The sequence below is a fragment of the Glandiceps talaboti genome, chromosome 8, assembly GCF_964340395.1.
Source record: "Glandiceps talaboti chromosome 8, keGlaTala1.1, whole genome shotgun sequence".
NCBI classification, from domain to species: Eukaryota; Metazoa; Hemichordata; class Enteropneusta; family Spengelidae; genus Glandiceps; species Glandiceps talaboti.
In genome coordinates, this window is record NC_135556.1 from 18,134,174 (window position 1) to 18,152,553 (window position 18,380).

Sequence of the window (18,380 nt, forward strand, 5' to 3'; positions counted from 1 at the left end):
TTTACGTATTTTTTCTCTCAAATTTGGTGCTTTAGATGGAGTTATTTTCAGTTGAATTATTTCAGCATTATAACAATTTTTTGCTGTACACCCCATGTCAACTTCATTATGTTTCGGAAATAAATGTCATCTTTTACATGAATTACATATATGACGTTTGGTTTACTACGATGAATAGTTCTGTGGGATGGCCCAAAGTTATAATGGTCTGGTGCATCCGTTCAAGATGTTCATCTACAGTTTGTGCATATGTGTGTGTGTGTGTGTGTGTGTGTGTGTGGTTGCCAGTATATGCACGTTGGGTCAAATGGCCAGCACCATGACAAAAAAATCAAGAGTACATCACAAGATAATACCACGTACATGTACTTCAATATTATGGTTTTGACAATACTAGACATTCTTCAGTGAATTGGTGATAATAGCACGTAGTAGAAATAACTAGGTGTGTGTACACTTCTCCGTAGCTTTGTGTTCAATGTTTACCAGTGTTAATACACAGCCCAGCAGTGTAATGCTTTTCAAGTTGTCCCCGAAAGTGAGATCGCTCATTGACATACAAACTACACAAGTAGTGTACAGCTGTACAAAAAGCTTGCGACGAGGATCTTCCATTTTGTTGAAAACACCAGAAGCAGACGACCGTACAAGCTGTCCGTGTAAAGAAAAATTCCAAAAAAAAACCCCTAATTTTACAGCAACCACAAATATTGCAGACCATATATCCTGAAGTGAACTCTCGGGGGGGGGGGGCACAGATCATCAACGTTTGTATGTTTTTCGTTATCTTGCAGATTCCCAAATAAAAATTAAAGTGCTTATGACTTGTTCTTCAGCGTTGATGCAACCATTCCTTTCTGGATATTTCATCTTCATTATAAATTTTAATCTTTAATAATTACCACTCTGAGACGCCACTTTGAATAAATTACTACCTACATAGATGAAAACATATTATGAAAGACTTTCTAAGATATACCCCTTCTTGAATAATATTAATAAACGGTAAACCTGCCCAAATACTCGTAATTAATCACAAATTTATGAAATACGATATCATTCATAAACTAAAAGGAGACATTTTTGAAATTCATAATATTATTAATTAAGTTAGTTGTTTCGGAAGGGGGGGGGAGAAACGATTTTTTATTGTCTTAGCAAAATATAGCCTTGCATAGTGCAGTTTGTCCTAAACTTCCAGAATAAAATATTCTTGCGACCCTGTCGTCAGTCCGGACTATTGTTCCAAATACAAGTATAGGGAGGTGTAGGCTTACATTGCACCGTGCCATTCTTTTCTCTGAGAACAGAATGCTGTACTGTACCCGGAGGTGATACAAATAAAAAAGAAAGTGGTCTGTGGTCGCCTAGCAATAAGAGCTGTCAAGTAGAATGCCATGAATGTGTATACACAGACGGATACATGTCCATTCAGCTACTGGACGGTATCGTAGGATGCCCGTGTAAGTCGCAATAGGGGATGGGTGCGTCTTGCAGTTCTGATTCTACGGCGAGCAGATCTGTCTTCAGAATGACGGACAAAATAAGGTGGGTTTTTTGCAACGATTTTGGAAAAAATTGTGAATATCTCTTACATGAACCATCAGAGAATTGTCTTACAAGACCTAGAAAGCATAAATTATTAAATACAGTAGCAGGTAAAAATCGATACAATCAAAAGACCTTACTTTTCTTGTAGTACGTAAACACGGTGGCGTGACGTTGTCGTTGGAATGTCACTGTGTGTATCTACGTACGCTGGATGCATTTGATTTTTATTAGCAAAGCTAGCCGATTAGAGGGTATTGCGAACGACAACATAACGCAACTTATTCGCAGGTTATCAGATTAACAGAATAGTATGCATTTATCTGTAACCACAATGCTACTTGTCTCTTCTGTAACATACAATAATGGAAGTGTTATTCTTAGCAACGCGATCTGATGACGTATGTTTTGCATTTCTCGCCTTGAAAACCTTCCTTACTTTTCGATTAGTTTATTGACGTCAACACCATGATAGCGGTGCTTTCCACGGGTACTTGTAAAAGTAGCCAATTCTGTTAGATTGGCCATATTGAACGGTTTCACAGTAAAAAGATTGACCAAGTCAATATGCAACGTGTACTGATAATAGCAATTTATAGAGAGACGTGATCTAATGACACACAGCTCTACTTTCACTGACGGAATTATACTTTATTTTCGCCGTTTGTATAAAGGAAATTGTTGCAGGAACTGTAAAGTATGCTGAAACTAGAAACGTGTTGATTGAAATGGCCACTGATAACATGGTGGACAGTATGTGTACATGTGTATTGGATTTCGTTATCGATCGAGCCGAGAATTGTAATTTAATACAACAAGTACTTTAAATTACTATTGTCATGCGAGTTGTGGTGCAGTGTTCTCTGCGGTCGTACTTTCACGAACGTAGCGAGTGAAAGTGCAGCAGAAAACGCTGCAAGCACTAGACTAAACTTAGCTAGAGCATGGATGTATTACTATTAGGGGATAATACATCCATGAGTAGACTAGACTAGACTAGACTAGACGAAGACTACAACTTCGCATGCAATACCCCCCCCCCCCCCAACCCCACACACAGCTCGCATATCCGACCATGGTCGATAGTAACCTCCAACACTCTACCATGGAAGAAGGAGATCTCGACCTCCACATCTTAATCGAATCACATAGTAGTAGAGAGTAACCTTTCACACTCTGCCCCTGTACAGAGTGACAGCCTACATCATTGTTTACTACAAAGTACCATGATGTTACACTACTGTTTATAAATAATGTCATAGACCAATGTTTCAATATTTATCAATGTCGTCCCTTGTCTAAAATAGATTAAATTCACTTCTAAAATTGAGCTACTAGTCAAATAGTTTAAACATGGCTCTAATCGGTTGACTGACGACCGAGAAAACTATGCGATGACATTACATGTAAATGCGATCTATCAGTGCAAAAATAATCCCTAGTCCATACCGTCTGCAGCGCTGATAAGTATCTCTGAGAGTTCTAGATCTTGTACTTTCAGAGATATCGGAGTTATAGATCAAACATAAGCACCGTAGATAGGCTACCTGGAACTCCACTATAGACTGGCACGCGTCCCCATTTCCGAGTTCTCCTCTTTTCTTGTCAATTAGCCAGTAAAAGTACTTTACTGTCATAAAAACTCTTCAACCTTTTAACCACATATTTGATAAAATCCTCATTTCTGCAATGTCTGGATGATTGTTCATTTGACAGAGCTGTCTTATTAATTAGATTATTAATTACATATATAAGAACAGTGTGTTAAAAAGCGTATCCCTCGGAAACTTAGAGGCCCGTTTTCTATTTGAATAATCATATCAGAATATTTTATGTGCAGTTCGGGTCATACAGTAAAACTAGTGTTGGGGGCCAACCTATTGTGCTCTTTCCCACCACACCCACCCCATTACACCCCCTCCATCCTAGCCGAATCAAAGTGCATGTGACCGCTCCACTCAGCCGCAACAGACATGTTTGCTTACTTATAAGTACACTTACAATGTATATTGTATACTTACAACCATACATCGCCATGTCTGAGAGTAGAGTCGGAAATCCCATCTGTCTATCTTAACGGGAAGCTGTTTATTGAAATACATGTATGTACTTTGAGGTATAGATGTAAGTTGTAGAAACTGATATTGATATCTACGCGTTCAGCCAAGCTAATATCTTTCAAATGGACATGCTTTGATTGTAATAATATATCGTCTTTGTTCAATTGTGAAAAATGAGGTCAAACAAACAAAAAGTGAAAGTATGCATTTTTTTTCTGCTAAACCGACGTTATTTCCATAGAAACAGAGCAGTTATTCAAATTTAGAAACTCGCCGTTGATTTCATGCAGAACGATCTATGTGCCAAGTCTGTACGTCATCATTAGTATTCATAGATCAGTTCAGTATATACGTAAAAATGAAAGTGGGACATTGAGCAGAAGACACAATGGCTTCACATCGCTGGTACAAGCTCTGCTGTCTTTCGTTACCTATGTGTAAATGTTCTGATTGTCGTGAGGACAGCAGCGAGGAAGAAATATATAAACCCGTACTTTTGCCTTTCAGACTTGATGAGAAACGAAGGTTGGTAAAATAATGTGTTTTTTCTAGTATAACATTGAGTTTCACTGACATATTTTTTTTCTGTACATCAGACACTCAAATGAAGACGCGGGGTGTAATTTTCTGGCAAATGGAATTCTCGCAAGCCAGACGGAGTTATCATTTCTAAAAAATAAAACCAGTGGGAGGCTCGTTAAGAACGTTGCCGTAAAACAGGCCGTGGTTGATGGCAGATGGTCGCAACAAAGCTAGTTTTTCCGTGGGGTTTTCGTTAACGGAAACGCGACCAGGGGTTTTGGAAAATAGTGTACATGTATAGTTAAAATTGAATTGGTTTCAGACTAATATAATAAAAATTGAAAATGTGTCTACGACTCCAACTTAACAGTTTTCAACTTAGAGGCTCGTGATTGGAATACACAGTATTCATGTATATGGCGAATATTATTTCAACGGGATAGAAAATCACGGGTTATTATACAGGGCTGTAAAAAACAAAAACAAAACAAAAAAACAAACACACAACACAGGCAAGATGCAAGTTTCTTTTGTGCTCTGTGAATGTGATAATAAACGAATTATGATATATAATGATATAAACCAGGTGTATAAAAAGCAATATTGATATTATAATTAAAACATATTTTTTCTATGTGCAGCTTTAAGAATACATGAATTCTTTGAAATCCAAAGAGACATAATTGTCCACAATATGCAAATTTATGACGTAGCGTCTTGTCGCATGTCGCAGGAAATGTTATGACTCATTTCATGTGCGATGCGAGTTATACATTAACGTTTCGGTAATTTATGGGAGCTTGGGAGCTATTCATACAACCAGAGACAAGCAAGCATTTACAAGCAAGGGGAACGTGTGACTTGGGAAGGGACAGGGTGTAATGTAAATGAGTTGGACTTATAACTCTTGGCACAGTATAGTAAAACTGTTCATATCAAACCACAGGGTGCTCAGGCTCATTTAGTTCTGTTTACAAACAAAACAAAACAAACATACAAGGAAAACAAGGAAAACAAGCAAACAAAAACAAACAAACAAGTAAACGAACAAACAAACAAGTAAACAAACAAACAAACACACAAACAAACAAACAAAATAAACTGACAAATGAGTAGATACATACATGAGTAAACGACAACAAACCAACGAACAACCAAACACTACCCCCCCCCCCTCCCGAAATGGTCACATATGGAAATAACCATGGGTTAAAACCGCGCGCGTTTTATACTTTTAGTTAAAAAGATGAAATTACATTGTATATTCTGTGTAAGTTGCAAATTGATAACCTTGCCGCATTCTCGCAGACCAGAGTTGTTATTTGTTCCGCGACACTGCGAAATAACGAAATATCGCCTGTTTTGGACGGTGCCGTAAAAGAGGCTGTGGTTTGCGACTACGCCTTGCCGAGCATAAAGTGTGTAAGCATAAATGGGGAATGGTTATCGATATAATGTGTAATTCATAATGTACACTAATTATCTTCGTAGTCATCCTTCCTCCCTTCTTTGTTGTCTACGTCCACCTTAAATTGCAACCAACTCCCCTACCCCCGCCGCCCCCATCATTTAATGAACGGACAGCGAGAAAAGAGAGAGAGTGTCATGAGAATCCAGGGAATTCAGTATGGCGTCACTAAAACAGACGATATACTCATGACGGAATTTGCAGCACATACTATAGCTACTGATGATGTGATTTCCCCACTACTTTCTACTGCACGTACACACTGACAATACTTGGAACGATGATGTGATTTCCTGACCTGACCACTTTCTCCTGCACGTACACACTGACAATACTTGGAACTGTAAAGAGAAAGATACTGAAAACGAAACCAATATACATTTCAGAGATTTGTAGTTGTCATTTGTACAAGGATCTGCAAGAGGTCAAAAGGAAATGACGTATATCTTAAACAGTGTCAGTTGTGTGTACGTGTTTGAATATCTGTCTACCGAAGTAACATGATGCAATCTAAACACTCTATGAGCACGTGAGTATAGACTTGGAACTGATGAGTAAGGTAACATTGTGCTTGGGTATTTTCCAGGTATACGCCTCCAACTGACATATCTTATCGTTAATAGCGACACGTGACCCGTTATATGTTCCAGATTGGAATACACCTAGTTCTGCTTCCATACGGAGTAAGTCGGGGGTCATGTCAGTAATCTAGACCCGTGCACCGTCTGCAAGCAGGACTAGAAGACACCGTGTTCACGCATATGGCGAATATTATAAATTTATGTCAACGGGGTAGAATAACCCGGGTTGTAATACAGGATTGTGAAATTAAAAACAAAACAAAACGAAACGAAAACAAAACACGGATACGAGTGCAAATGTCATTGTTTTCGGTGAAGGTTTGATAATTACAATCAAACGAATTATGATATATAATGATATAAACCAGGTGTATAAAAAACAATATTGATATTAAATTCTGTGTGCAGCTTTAAGAATACATGAATTCTTTGAAATCTAAAGACATAATTGTCCAAAGTATACAAATTATGCGTCATTTATATGACGTAGCGTCTAGTCACGGGAAATATTATGTCATGACTCATTTTATGCGCGATGTGAGCTGTACGTTTATGGGAACCTGGGAGCGATTCATACAACCAGAGACAAGCACGCATTTACAGGGGGGGGGACTTGTTACGAGCGGAACGTATATAAAATGAATTTGACCAACACCATTTGGCACAGGATAAAATTGTTCAAGTCTCTGTAGTTCCAACATCCTGTGACAAGTGTTATTAATCCTTTTTTTTTAAATTTAATATTTTCTGTTCATAACAAGTCCCGCTTGTAAATATTGCCTGTCTCACTGGCTGTATAATTTATCCTGCTACAGTAACATGTAAACTCTGCATGTCTTGAGGGTGGGCGACGGGTATTTCGTAACCCGTAATTAATATTTAAAAAACACCCTACGTTTCGTTTTATATAATCCTCCTTTTATTTAATATGCTGTAAAACTTTAAAAATAAAAGACAGTAAAAGTGAATAATTTGATGTACTCCACAATTCTTCATAATCACGGATTTGTTTTCTTCGACTGTGTAAATGCGTAAGAGCTCTGAAAGGTACTATTTTATGTGTACAATACATTGTAGGTGTAAAAGAAGTTCGTATGTTAAAAATCTTACAAACGTACAAACGACCATTTAAGTAGAAAAAAACAAAAAAGATGAAATTATATTCTGTGTAATTTGCAAATTGATAGCCTTACCGGTAATAAAGCGTAAGCATAAATGGGGAATGGTTATCTATGTAATGTCTCATTCACAATATACGCTAATTATCTTTGTAATTGTAATCAACAACACCCCCTCTCCCCCAAACGACCATCTGCTTATGTCTATAATCCCTCCGCCCTACTGTAATGTCTACAACCAACTCCCCCACCCCCGCCCGCCTCCATCATTCAATGAACGAGTAGCGTGGATTGGCAATACAAGGGGAGAATGTCATGAGAATCCAAAGAATTCGGTATGGCAGAGTCACTAAAATAGACGCAATACTCTCGAATTTGCAGCTAAAACCGTTAACTACTGGTGATGTCATTTCCTCACTATATTCTACTGCACACACTGATAATACTTGGAAGTGTAATGAAACCAACATACATTTGTAGTTGTCAATTATACAAGGATCTACAAGGGGTCAAACGGAAATGACGTATATCTTACATACAGTGTCAGTTGTGTGTACGTGCTTGAATATCTGTCTACCATGTGATGTGAAGTAATGGCAGTTAAAGTTCAAAAAAATTCTATGGTCAGCAGCCAATGAAAGTTGGTAGAATCTGTTAAAGTTTAAACACATACTCACATACAGAGTCCATATGGAAAGCCCTATTAAAAATTGAAAAAAGAAATATGCAGGATAACTGTTTCATACTGACAGCATTTTATGGGAATAGAGTATGTGTTATACCTTTTGTAGTAGTGTACATTCTGTTACTGTTTATGCTCTAAGATCTGTACGTGAGTCAATTGAACTGTCATTGCTACGTCCCGGCATCGTTATGGCTGTTAGACCTTGTCACCTAGGGATACAGTTCCCAATCCTAACGCATTTCTCCACCATGTCTTAATCAACATAATTATAGAATACGATATTCAATGCATTGATGATAAAATCCAACTTACTTTGTAAACATGATAATATCAGAGTTAGTCAACTTGGAGTCGAATACCATGTAAAACCATGTATAATAAACATGTATGTTTTCATATTAGACTCGTCAACTGGAGTGAGATAGACTCTAGAATAAGTTCATCAAATAGATTTACTGAAATCTATAAACTTTATCTATTATTGATTCTACCAAAGGGTCACTGTCAGTTATTGTCAAGACTTATACCTAGGGGAACTGGTGACAAATAAAACGGTTTACTAATTATACAGTCAACAACAGTACTGTCCTTACCAAATAATAATCAAATAAATCTTATATAATGATAATAATTTTGATAATAATAATAATAATGTTGGGTTCTTATATAGCGCTTTCCCACGCCGTGCTCAAAGCGCTTTACAATTATTACCCCTGTCTCGGATCAGAATGGCACAACGGCCCTTTAGTCTTCTTCAACTCCCCGGGGAGCATACAATCCATTGCAGCCATTTAAGTGCATATGATTACACCTTTACATTGCAACCTACATCCTACCAGGTCCCCAATAATACAGCTGGGTTGACTGAGGCACAGTCGTGGTTCAAATCTTGCCCAAGGACATTAGCACTCAAAAACAAACAGCAGGCAGCGACAGGGCTCGAGGCAATGAGATAGTATCATTTTTAACTGACAGGAGTGATAAATGAGAAAAGTGTCAATTATATATTCAAAATTGCTCTTGACAAATAAGGTAATGTATTATGATATTCAAATGTAAACAAATCCAAACCACGTGATATGCTAATTTGGCAAACATCTGTGATCAAACAGGTGGTTCTTTGTCATGACCCTTTCACGAAGACGTTTATGGTGTGGCGAATTGCTATACCACAATAAGGTGCCTTCGGAATTATATACGCATTTGAATTCAAGTCTATGCCTGATAATATCACAATAACCTAAAAGTATTAGATTTTTCAATGCCTGTTTATTTCTCCATAATACTTCTGTAAGTCAATAATTTGGCTATCTGTTAAATCAGAGCACTGTCCAGTGAAGTCAAATAATGAATTGGCGTCTGCCCGTTCCGTAGAGGGATGTGCCTTATTATGTAAATATCTGTCTGTTATGTCAAAATTATGCAAAGTAGTGCCGTCTGGAAGTGGCTGAAAAGTCCCCAACCGTATGTGTTTTCCTAGTACGACCTCGTGATCGGATGTTCGCCTTAGTATGGGATAAGTAATTTTTGACGGTCATCCAGTCGTATACACCGCCAACATTTTATTTAAATTAATGTTCATTCCGTAATACAAATATGGCTAACAAACAAACTCTTCACAACAAACATTCATTTCTTTACCTAATTTAGGAACTTTCATTAATACAGTTAATTAGATACAGAAATAAACAGTTGAAACATCATTCATGTATAGTCATTCTCGAAAGTTCTTAATTAAAACAGCTGTTGAAATCATTGAGGTACAATTCATAACCTGTGACCTCTACTTGATAAGTTAGAAAAACATGACCCGACCATTGCTCTGTCTCATTAATCAATTTGATCTTACATGTGTGTTCGTGCTAGATTTATGTGACTAGTTTACTTGAAATAAGGGGTGTATAACCCTTGACCTGTAACAGGATGTTTTGCTATATAATTTTGATATTTTTTGTGATTGATGACTTTTGTGATTTATTTTATTTCACATTAGGAACCTGGATGACCGAGCTAGCTTGGCTAGCATGGTGCCATATGTCATGGATCCTAAACTGATCCATAAAACCATACGGATCTTCCTGAGTTCCACTTTCACTGACACAACCCTGGATCGTAATATGATGACACAAGAGGTATTCGAACCTATTCGACGTATGTGTCGGGAGCGAGGAGTTTCGTTTGAAGTTGTTGATTTAAGATGGGGTAAGTCGACATTTTAACGTAGAATGCACCTCGAAAATATACTGTTTAAACTTTTCTGTTACTTTGTTCAAGAAAACTCATTCATCCATTCTCTGTTACAATCCAGGAAAATAGTGACCAAATAATTTTCCCCCCAAAAAAGGTCAAAATCATGTCCAAATATTATAATGTAATATGGCCGCCTATTTTTTTTTTGTTGTTGTTGTATAGCTGTGCCAAACAACTGTATTCCACTGTACTCCTATCCCGAATTCGGACTGTAAGATTGCTTGTATTATTAAGTTGATTTTTTGTACTACCATCAACAGGTGTCCGGCAAGAGTCTGTTTCGGACCATCGCACTTTGGCGATTTGTCTGGAAGAAATCAAGCGTTGCCAAGAAACATCACTAGGAATTGCTTTCATCGCCATTCTTGGTGATAAATATGGTTGGAAACCGCTACCACCAAGCGTTCCTTCCGAAGAGTTTGAAAAGATCCTCGCAACACTTAGCGAACCTGATCGCGAGTTGGTGATTCAGTGGTATCGTCGGGACGACAATGCGCTGCCACCTTGCTACTTACTGCAGCCTATCAGCCAACAATTCAATGTCGACTCTCCCACCAAAGACGTTAGTGACAAGGCTTGGGAACAGTGGACAAAGACGGAAAGGAAAATTTCAACAATCCTGAACGAGGCGATCGAACAGATTGAGCTTTGCGAAAAGGAAAAGCGAAAATATATGGCCTCGGTGACGGAACGTGAAGTGGAGCTGGGAATTATCGATGACCCGGAGGCACCACACAGAGCCATGGTTATCGATAGAAGATTTGGTGAAATCGACCTGCAAGCTGACAGTGCAAGGCTGTACATCAATTTCAAAGTGGGTACTACTTTTATGAATGGTTATTCAAAGTCGAAAAGAATTGATTGAGAGATCTTGAATCCACAACTTTATAGTGCACGTGCACAAGACAGTCTTTATTATCAATACCTGTTAAGTATTGTGCGTTTTCATGTATGTATGTATGTATGTATGTATGTATGTATGTATGTATGTATGTATGTATGTATGTATGTGTGTGTGTGTGTGTGTTCGTGCGTGCGTGTGTGCATGCGTGCGTGCGCGCTCGCAGGTAGGTATCACGGTGTGATACTAATCGTGAGTCACAAACTTCTATGAAGTGTTGGCTTTTCGATTTATCAGTTAATGAGATTTGTAAGAAGTAACTACAAACTGAGATTTGTAAGAACTAACTAAATGCAAGTATCCATTGGTGATGACGAATTGAGTTTACTTTGGTCTTTTACAGATAAAATTTTCCGATATTTTCAAGAACACGAAACAAATTTCAAATTTGTAATGTCTTGTCTCTAGGGGAGTGAGGTTGACGGAGAAAGTGTCGAACTCATGAAAAAGTTGAAAGAAGAAGAACTATCTGAAAAGCTTGGAACGGACAGATTCTTCCTATTTCACGATCTGAAATGGCATCAAGAGGGGATCTCGATGGATTTCCATGGCGACTACCTAAAAGGTAGGAAACGTTACTAGACCGTTTTTATCATTCTGAAGTGTCTTCTTAATACGACTCGGTTTACTAAGATAGGCACAAACTAAAAATATTGTTGTAAAATTAATGTTGATAAATATTGAAAGACATTGGATAGACGTTGGTTTAAACATAGACAGTCTCCCCTCCACTGTCTATGGTTTAACCCACTTCGAGTCCGTGATTATATCCTGAGTAGGACGATTCTACTTCCATCATAGATAGTGGAGCTGTCTATGGTTCCATGAACGTGTAGTGTAGTGGTTTGGAACTTTGGAACCAATGTTTACACTATGTTGATCCATAGGGTGATTAGAATTGCCCAGCAGTACACCTTTTGTGTAATCTACTACATCGAACAACGATTAATTTGTGTCTATCTTAGTAAACCGAAGCCTGGATTACAGAGTCGTAGTGTATTAAATTATGTTTGAAATTTAATATCTACCCCCACATGATTCTGAAAAATGGCGGATTCACGCTCTTTCAAGAGTTAATCTCGAAATGTCTGCTAGTTATTTTTTGGTCCGAGGACATTTTACCTACAAGTTGTCCTTAATGTGATCATAGGATGGTATTTTTATGACTATAATGTCCTATAATGTTAAACTTGTCTTTTCACCTCACAATCGGTAAAGTCACCCGAGTTTGCTAGATGATCTGGCCTTTCTATTGCCTATGGATGAATGTCACAGAAGTAAAAGTTTATTTGTCTTTGATGAAAATTTGACACAAACAACTATCATTTCAGGGGATCTATCATGCTTATTTGGTGTGTCAAACCTTGCAACCGTATGTCCAAACTTGAAATAAAATATGAAATAATGCGACATGTCTTGTATTGATTTTACAGCAATGTGTGCTAAAGTCAAATCTGTCCTGACAGAGAATTTCAATGGCGTTCTTCGTGAGCTGGGACCTATAGACATCCTGGAAGAAGAGATCACACGCCATGCGTTATTTTGCCGAGAACATACAACCACCTTTACCGGGAGAGATGATGTCCTGACTGCTATTCATAAACACATTGATGGTGAAGATCCAATGATGCCACTGGTCATCCATGGTGAATCTGGTGTTGGCAAGACATCACTTGTTGCCAAGGTAGTACTCGATGTCCAGAGTCACTATCATGGTTCCGATTTGGCGATTATTTATCGCTTCTGTGGCACAACGGCAGATTCATCCAGCGGTCGGGGACTACTCCTCAGTCTCTGCAGACAAATTGCTCGTATCTACGGTGTTGATGAAGACTCTATCCCCGAAACTTATTCGGCATTGGTGGAAGAATTTCAGAAAATTCTAGGCAAAGCAAGTCAAGAATTACCGCTTTTCATTTTGATTGATTCGCTGGACCAGCTATCAGATGAGAACGGGGCACGACGCTTCTTAGAATGGATGCCAAAACGTATACCTAACTACGTACGTTTCATTGTTACTACCTTGCCAAAAGCAGGTGGATGTTTGGATAGACTTCGGACCTTCGGACTCCCAAAGACACACTTTATTGAGGTAAGTTAATCACCAACATCAGCAACCTCATGATCAGTCCATTTCTCCTTCAATCATCATCATCATCATCATCATCATCATCATCATCATCATCATCATCATCATCATCATCATCATCATCATCAATAAATTCGTATTGAAAAAAAGTCAATGCAAATGGTTTTCTGATAATTACTTGGCTCTCCCTTTATTCTTTCACTTGCAAGGATCAAAATATTTTCCACTGCAAGCTTGCATATATCGACTTCAATTGAATTTGAAATTGAAAGTTATGCTTCTGGTGACTCAAATTTAAAAACGTTCATATTTATTTTTGACAGATAAAACGCCTGAAACCCGAGGATGGTCCTGTAATTTTGGATGCCCGATTGAAAGCGATAGGTCGTACTCTGACTTCAAAACAACGAGATGTGGTGACGAAAGCGTTCAAAGAATGTTCATTACCACTCTACATGGAATTGGCGTTCCAGCAATGTCGAGATTGGCCTTCTTATAAGTAAGTTCTTATTGACTGTGAGTTTAAAGTATGCTTTTTGAGACTATACTTATGCTTATGTAATTTGCATAATGCCTATGCACTTTGGGAGGCGTGAGTTACCAGAATTTTACATATTTGTACTTACTAATTAAAACAATGGGTTAGTCAAACCATGGATAACAATGGGGAAAGTCATTCATACTTGCAGTGACTTGGTGTATGTCGAGGCGAAAATAAATTGTTGTTTCATAGACACGTTTTAGACATAATTGAATTGATATATTGGTCATTTACAATGTAAAAAGAAAAATGCACTGACTGACTGACTGACTGACTGACTGACTGACTGATGAATGATCCTTCACTAGTGAAAAGAAAATGCCTTCAATCGTCTTTTAACATGTGACAATATCCACATGATGAATTCTCAATTGTATTTAGCTAGCAGTCAAATGTTTCTGTCTGTCTGTCTGTCTGTCTGTCTGTCTATGTCTGTCTGTCTGTCTGACTGACTGACTGGCTGACTGACTGTCTGCCTCTATGTCTGTCTGTCAGTCTGTCTGTCTGTCTGTCTGTCTGTCTGTCTGTCTGTCTCTCTCTGTCTCTCTCTCTGTCTCTCTCTCTCTCTCTCTCTCTCTCTCTCTCTCTCTCTCTCTCTCTCTCTCTCTCTCTCTCTCTCTCTCTCTCTCGCTCTCTCTAGCTCTTCCTGAATTCTGTTTATGATTTGTTCATAGAAATCCTGAAGATTGCAAACTTGAAGCTGATGTCAGTGGCATGATAAATGCATTCTACGAATCTTTAGAGAGATACCATGGTAAACTTTTGGTGGAGCGGGTATTGAGATTGGTAGCGGCGTCCAACGAGGGCGTAAACCCTGATGAGTTGATGGATATTCTTAGCTGTGATGATACACTACTAGACGATGTCTTAGTATGGCATAAACCACCACAAAGAAGATTACCACCATTACTACTAGCAAGACTACGACATGACTTGGGTAGCTTTTTGGTGCAGAGAGGATCACAGGGTGTCATTTTAGTGTCCTTATACCATCGCCAATTCTGGGAAGTTGCTCAAAAGAGATATCTGAATGATGGTGATCGATGGAAGGCTAACTTCACAAATGTAGCAAAATACTTCTCGGGTGAATTTCACCAACATCATGGTAAAGAGCGTGGTATTGCAGCACAACCTTTAGCATATGGGCCTAAGGCGTTAAACCTGCGCAAACTAAGCCAACTGCCTTCAGCACTCCTTGATGCTTATGAATTCAAGACTCTCCGTGATGTCCTCTGTGATTTAAAGTTTGTCCAAGCTAAGTGCATGGCCGGCATGGCATACGATTTATTATCCGAGTGCACAAGAGCTGTTGCCAAGGTACATGAAGCGAAAGACATGGGAGAACCTGTAGATGACGTCATTGTCAAAGAACTTGAAGAGATGTTGGGATTTCTTCGACGAGAAACACACATCATCAGCAAATCGGCTCTGCAAGTTTATCAGCAGACACAAAACTCACCTGTCGGGACTGCACCCGAGAAGGCAGCCAATAAACTCAAGCAGAAATTTAAAGATACAGATGATGACCACATTCCTAAACCAGCATCATGGATTGAGTACATCAACAAGCCGACCGAAACAGAAGCTTATAAGCAGCAACTCAGTGGACACTTGAAAACAGTGCTCTCTGTCACTTTCTCAAAAGATGGAAACACGATTTATTCAGCTTCTGAAGATAAAACAGTCAGAGCATGGGACAGACACACAGGTGACTTGACAGGGCAACTTGAAGGTCATAATGGTGCTGTGACGTGTGTCAGATACTCGCCAACCGGTGAGTACATCGCAACAAGCTCGGGCGATAAAAGCATACATTTGTGGAATCCCGGCAACTTCCAATTGGAAAAAGTCATGGAAAATGCACACGAGCAATGGATCAACTGTATTTCCTTTTCACCTAAAGGCAATCAACTGGTTTCTTCATCACTGGATAAGCAGATCAAAATATGGGACGTGAAATCTGGCAAACGAGTGGCTGCCTTAGTTGGTCACGAGGGCCATACTGTATTTTGCGACTGGTCTCCAACAGATGAAAACATGGTCGCTTCATGTGGGGACAACCTGGAAATATTCCTATGGGATGTGAAAAAGAAGTCCATCCAACACAAACTCATCGGCCACGAAATCAAAGACAACGTCAATTTCCCAGCCTCGGATCGTCTAGAAGGCCATAAGATAATCGACTACAAGTCCGCTATTTGGTGTGTCCGATTTTCCAACAACGGTAAGATGGTTGCCTCAGCTGCGGTTGATTCCTCTGTGATCATTTACAGCACCGAGAATGGAGAAACCCTGGTTACATTTGGTCTTCCAAATGATGCCTCTTCTGTGGCCTTCTCGCCTGACGATCAACTACTCATCGCCAGTTCTTCAAGTCACATGTCTGTCCATCTGTTCAACATTGAGAAGAAAGAAACTCTGGCTCTGCTCGGTGGTCATTCTGGTTGGGTCATGGATATCAGTTTTTCACCTGATGCCAAACTCATCGCCTCTGTCTCCCAAGATAAGTCAGTGCGAATATGGGACGCCACTGCAGCTGAAAAATTCAGTACCTTACGTTTTCACTCGGAGCGTTGTTGGAGTGTGGCTTACTCACCTGATGGTAAATGGCTGGCTTCTGCATCAGATGACTTCAAGGTATGTAGTGTTCCATTAGTATTGGAAATTTGTTTATTCGTTTCTCAACATATTTTTCCGAACTGTTGAACTGTGTGAAACTAAGTTAACAGCTGTTGACCAGTTTGGTTATCTTAATTTCTCCTTGATTTGCCCATTTGCTTTGAAATTCCTCGCTTTCATACTTGACATATTGCAAGAGCAAGATGAGTTCAAAATTATATATATTGTGTTCGCAATGCTTTTACCGTTGCATTCTTCGTTTTTCACCATTGACAAATGTGCGATATTGACGCCTTTAATTAAGCAAATGCAGCCATTTTTAGCTTTTATATAACTTTCATAGCTTTTGTATTCATCCTTTCCTTCGTACATCTTACTTTAATTTCAGGTATGTGTGTGGAACATGGAAACATACAAACCATCAATAATCTACGAGGGCCATGATAAAAAACGTACACTATCCTGTGGTGTACGTGCATGCACAATCTCCAACAGTGGGGACTTGGTAGCCAGTGGTGGTGATGACTTGACGATCCGTGTTTGGACCAGAGACAAGGGAGAAACTAAGACAACGATCCGATGCGATCCATTCTTGCCGTGGTGCTTGAGATTCTCGAAGGACGACAAGAGAATCATAGCAGTCGGGGAGTTCACGCAGTCCGTTCAAGTCTGGGACTGGGAGAAGGAAACCAAAGTAATGGAACTGGATGGGTTTGATAGATTTTGTCAGTACACCGAATTCTCACCAAATGGTGACAAGATAATCGGATCTTCCATTGACAACACAGCGCGCATCTTCAATGCCGAGGATGGGGCCCTGATTCACACTATTGAACAACCAAAATGGATAACGTGTGCATCATACTCACATGATGGTAGCAATTTGGCTACATGTTCTGATGATCTGTTGGTTCGTATTTGGGATACCCAAACACACAAAATTGTACGTGAAATGCCTGGTCACATAGCCGAAGTCCGTATTGTTTGTTTCTCTCCCGACGACAAGTACGTTGCTTCGGCTGCCTTAGACCAAAGCGTGCGAATTTGGGATGTCGAGAACGGAGAGCAAGTTCACGTATTTTACACCGCTGCTGGTGTCTGGGCTTTGGCTTGGAACCCACAAAATCAAAATGAACTTACAGCTGGTGATGCCGTGGGATACGTATATTTCTTACGAATCAATGATATTTAAAGTGAACGTCAACAGATCATCAGTACATGTGACACACAACATGTATCCACTAGTCTACATGGTATTCCATCAGAATCAATATTGTTACTTTAAGAGTTGCAATTGTTTTCCGTGTGATAACATCGTCATGTACACTTTCAGTTCTTGAGAGTATTTGAATTTTAGATCTGAACCAGAAGCTTGCAACAAAATATGTACATCTAACGACACGAACTTTCAATTGAGACTTGCTATTACAATTACCATTACAGGTCATAGTTCGGCACAGAGGCATTTTGATATTCAAAATTAGTTAGTCACATCGATCTTAACCAATGTATTTTTACTGTACGAGTTTCAATGCTGCTATACGAATGATCAAAGTTTTCACACGCATACACACACACACACACACACACATATATATATACATGCATGTATATATCATGTATATATGTGTGTGTGTGTGCATAGTGTTTTAATAGCTGTGTAGCTAGATCATAGACAGACAGACAGACAGGCAGGCAGGCAGACAGATAGACAGACAGACAGACAGACAGACAGACATAAATACAGATAGATAGACAAGACAGACAGACAGATAGATAGATAGATAGATAGATAGATAGATAGATACATACATACATACATACATACATACATACATACACACATACATACACACATACATACATACATACATACATACATACATACATACATAGATAGATAGATAACGAGATAACGCTATCCTGGCGTTAATAGAAACTTTTGTACTATTTACAACAAATACATGTTTTGGTGCAAGTACTTGGCATAATTTTGCA

General features: G+C 38.9%; 1 protein-coding gene across 3 annotated transcripts; it reads left to right on the forward strand.

Moving 5' to 3' along the window:
• Nucleotides 1-1,424: 1,424 nt before the first annotated feature.
• Nucleotides 1,425-18,190, forward strand: LOC144438586 (telomerase protein component 1-like). Of its 3 annotated transcripts, none has more exons than XM_078127672.1 (8): nt 1,425-1,548; nt 9,976-10,184; nt 10,493-11,046; nt 11,542-11,698; nt 12,567-13,225; nt 13,546-13,721; nt 14,438-16,400; nt 16,771-18,190. In XM_078127672.1, the coding sequence occupies exons 1-8, from the start codon at nt 1,481-1,483 to the stop codon at nt 17,572-17,574; spliced, it is 4,590 nt and encodes a 1,529-aa protein (XP_077983798.1). In that variant the 5' UTR covers nt 1,425-1,480; the 3' UTR covers nt 17,575-18,190. The 3 variants fall into 3 exon arrangements, with proteins under 3 accessions (XP_077983798.1, XP_077983797.1, XP_077983799.1); XM_078127671.1 differs by lacking the exon at nt 1,425-1,548 and adding an exon at nt 3,980-4,133; XM_078127673.1 differs by lacking the exon at nt 1,425-1,548 and adding an exon at nt 6,056-6,127.
• Nucleotides 18,191-18,380: the final 190 nt, after the last annotated feature.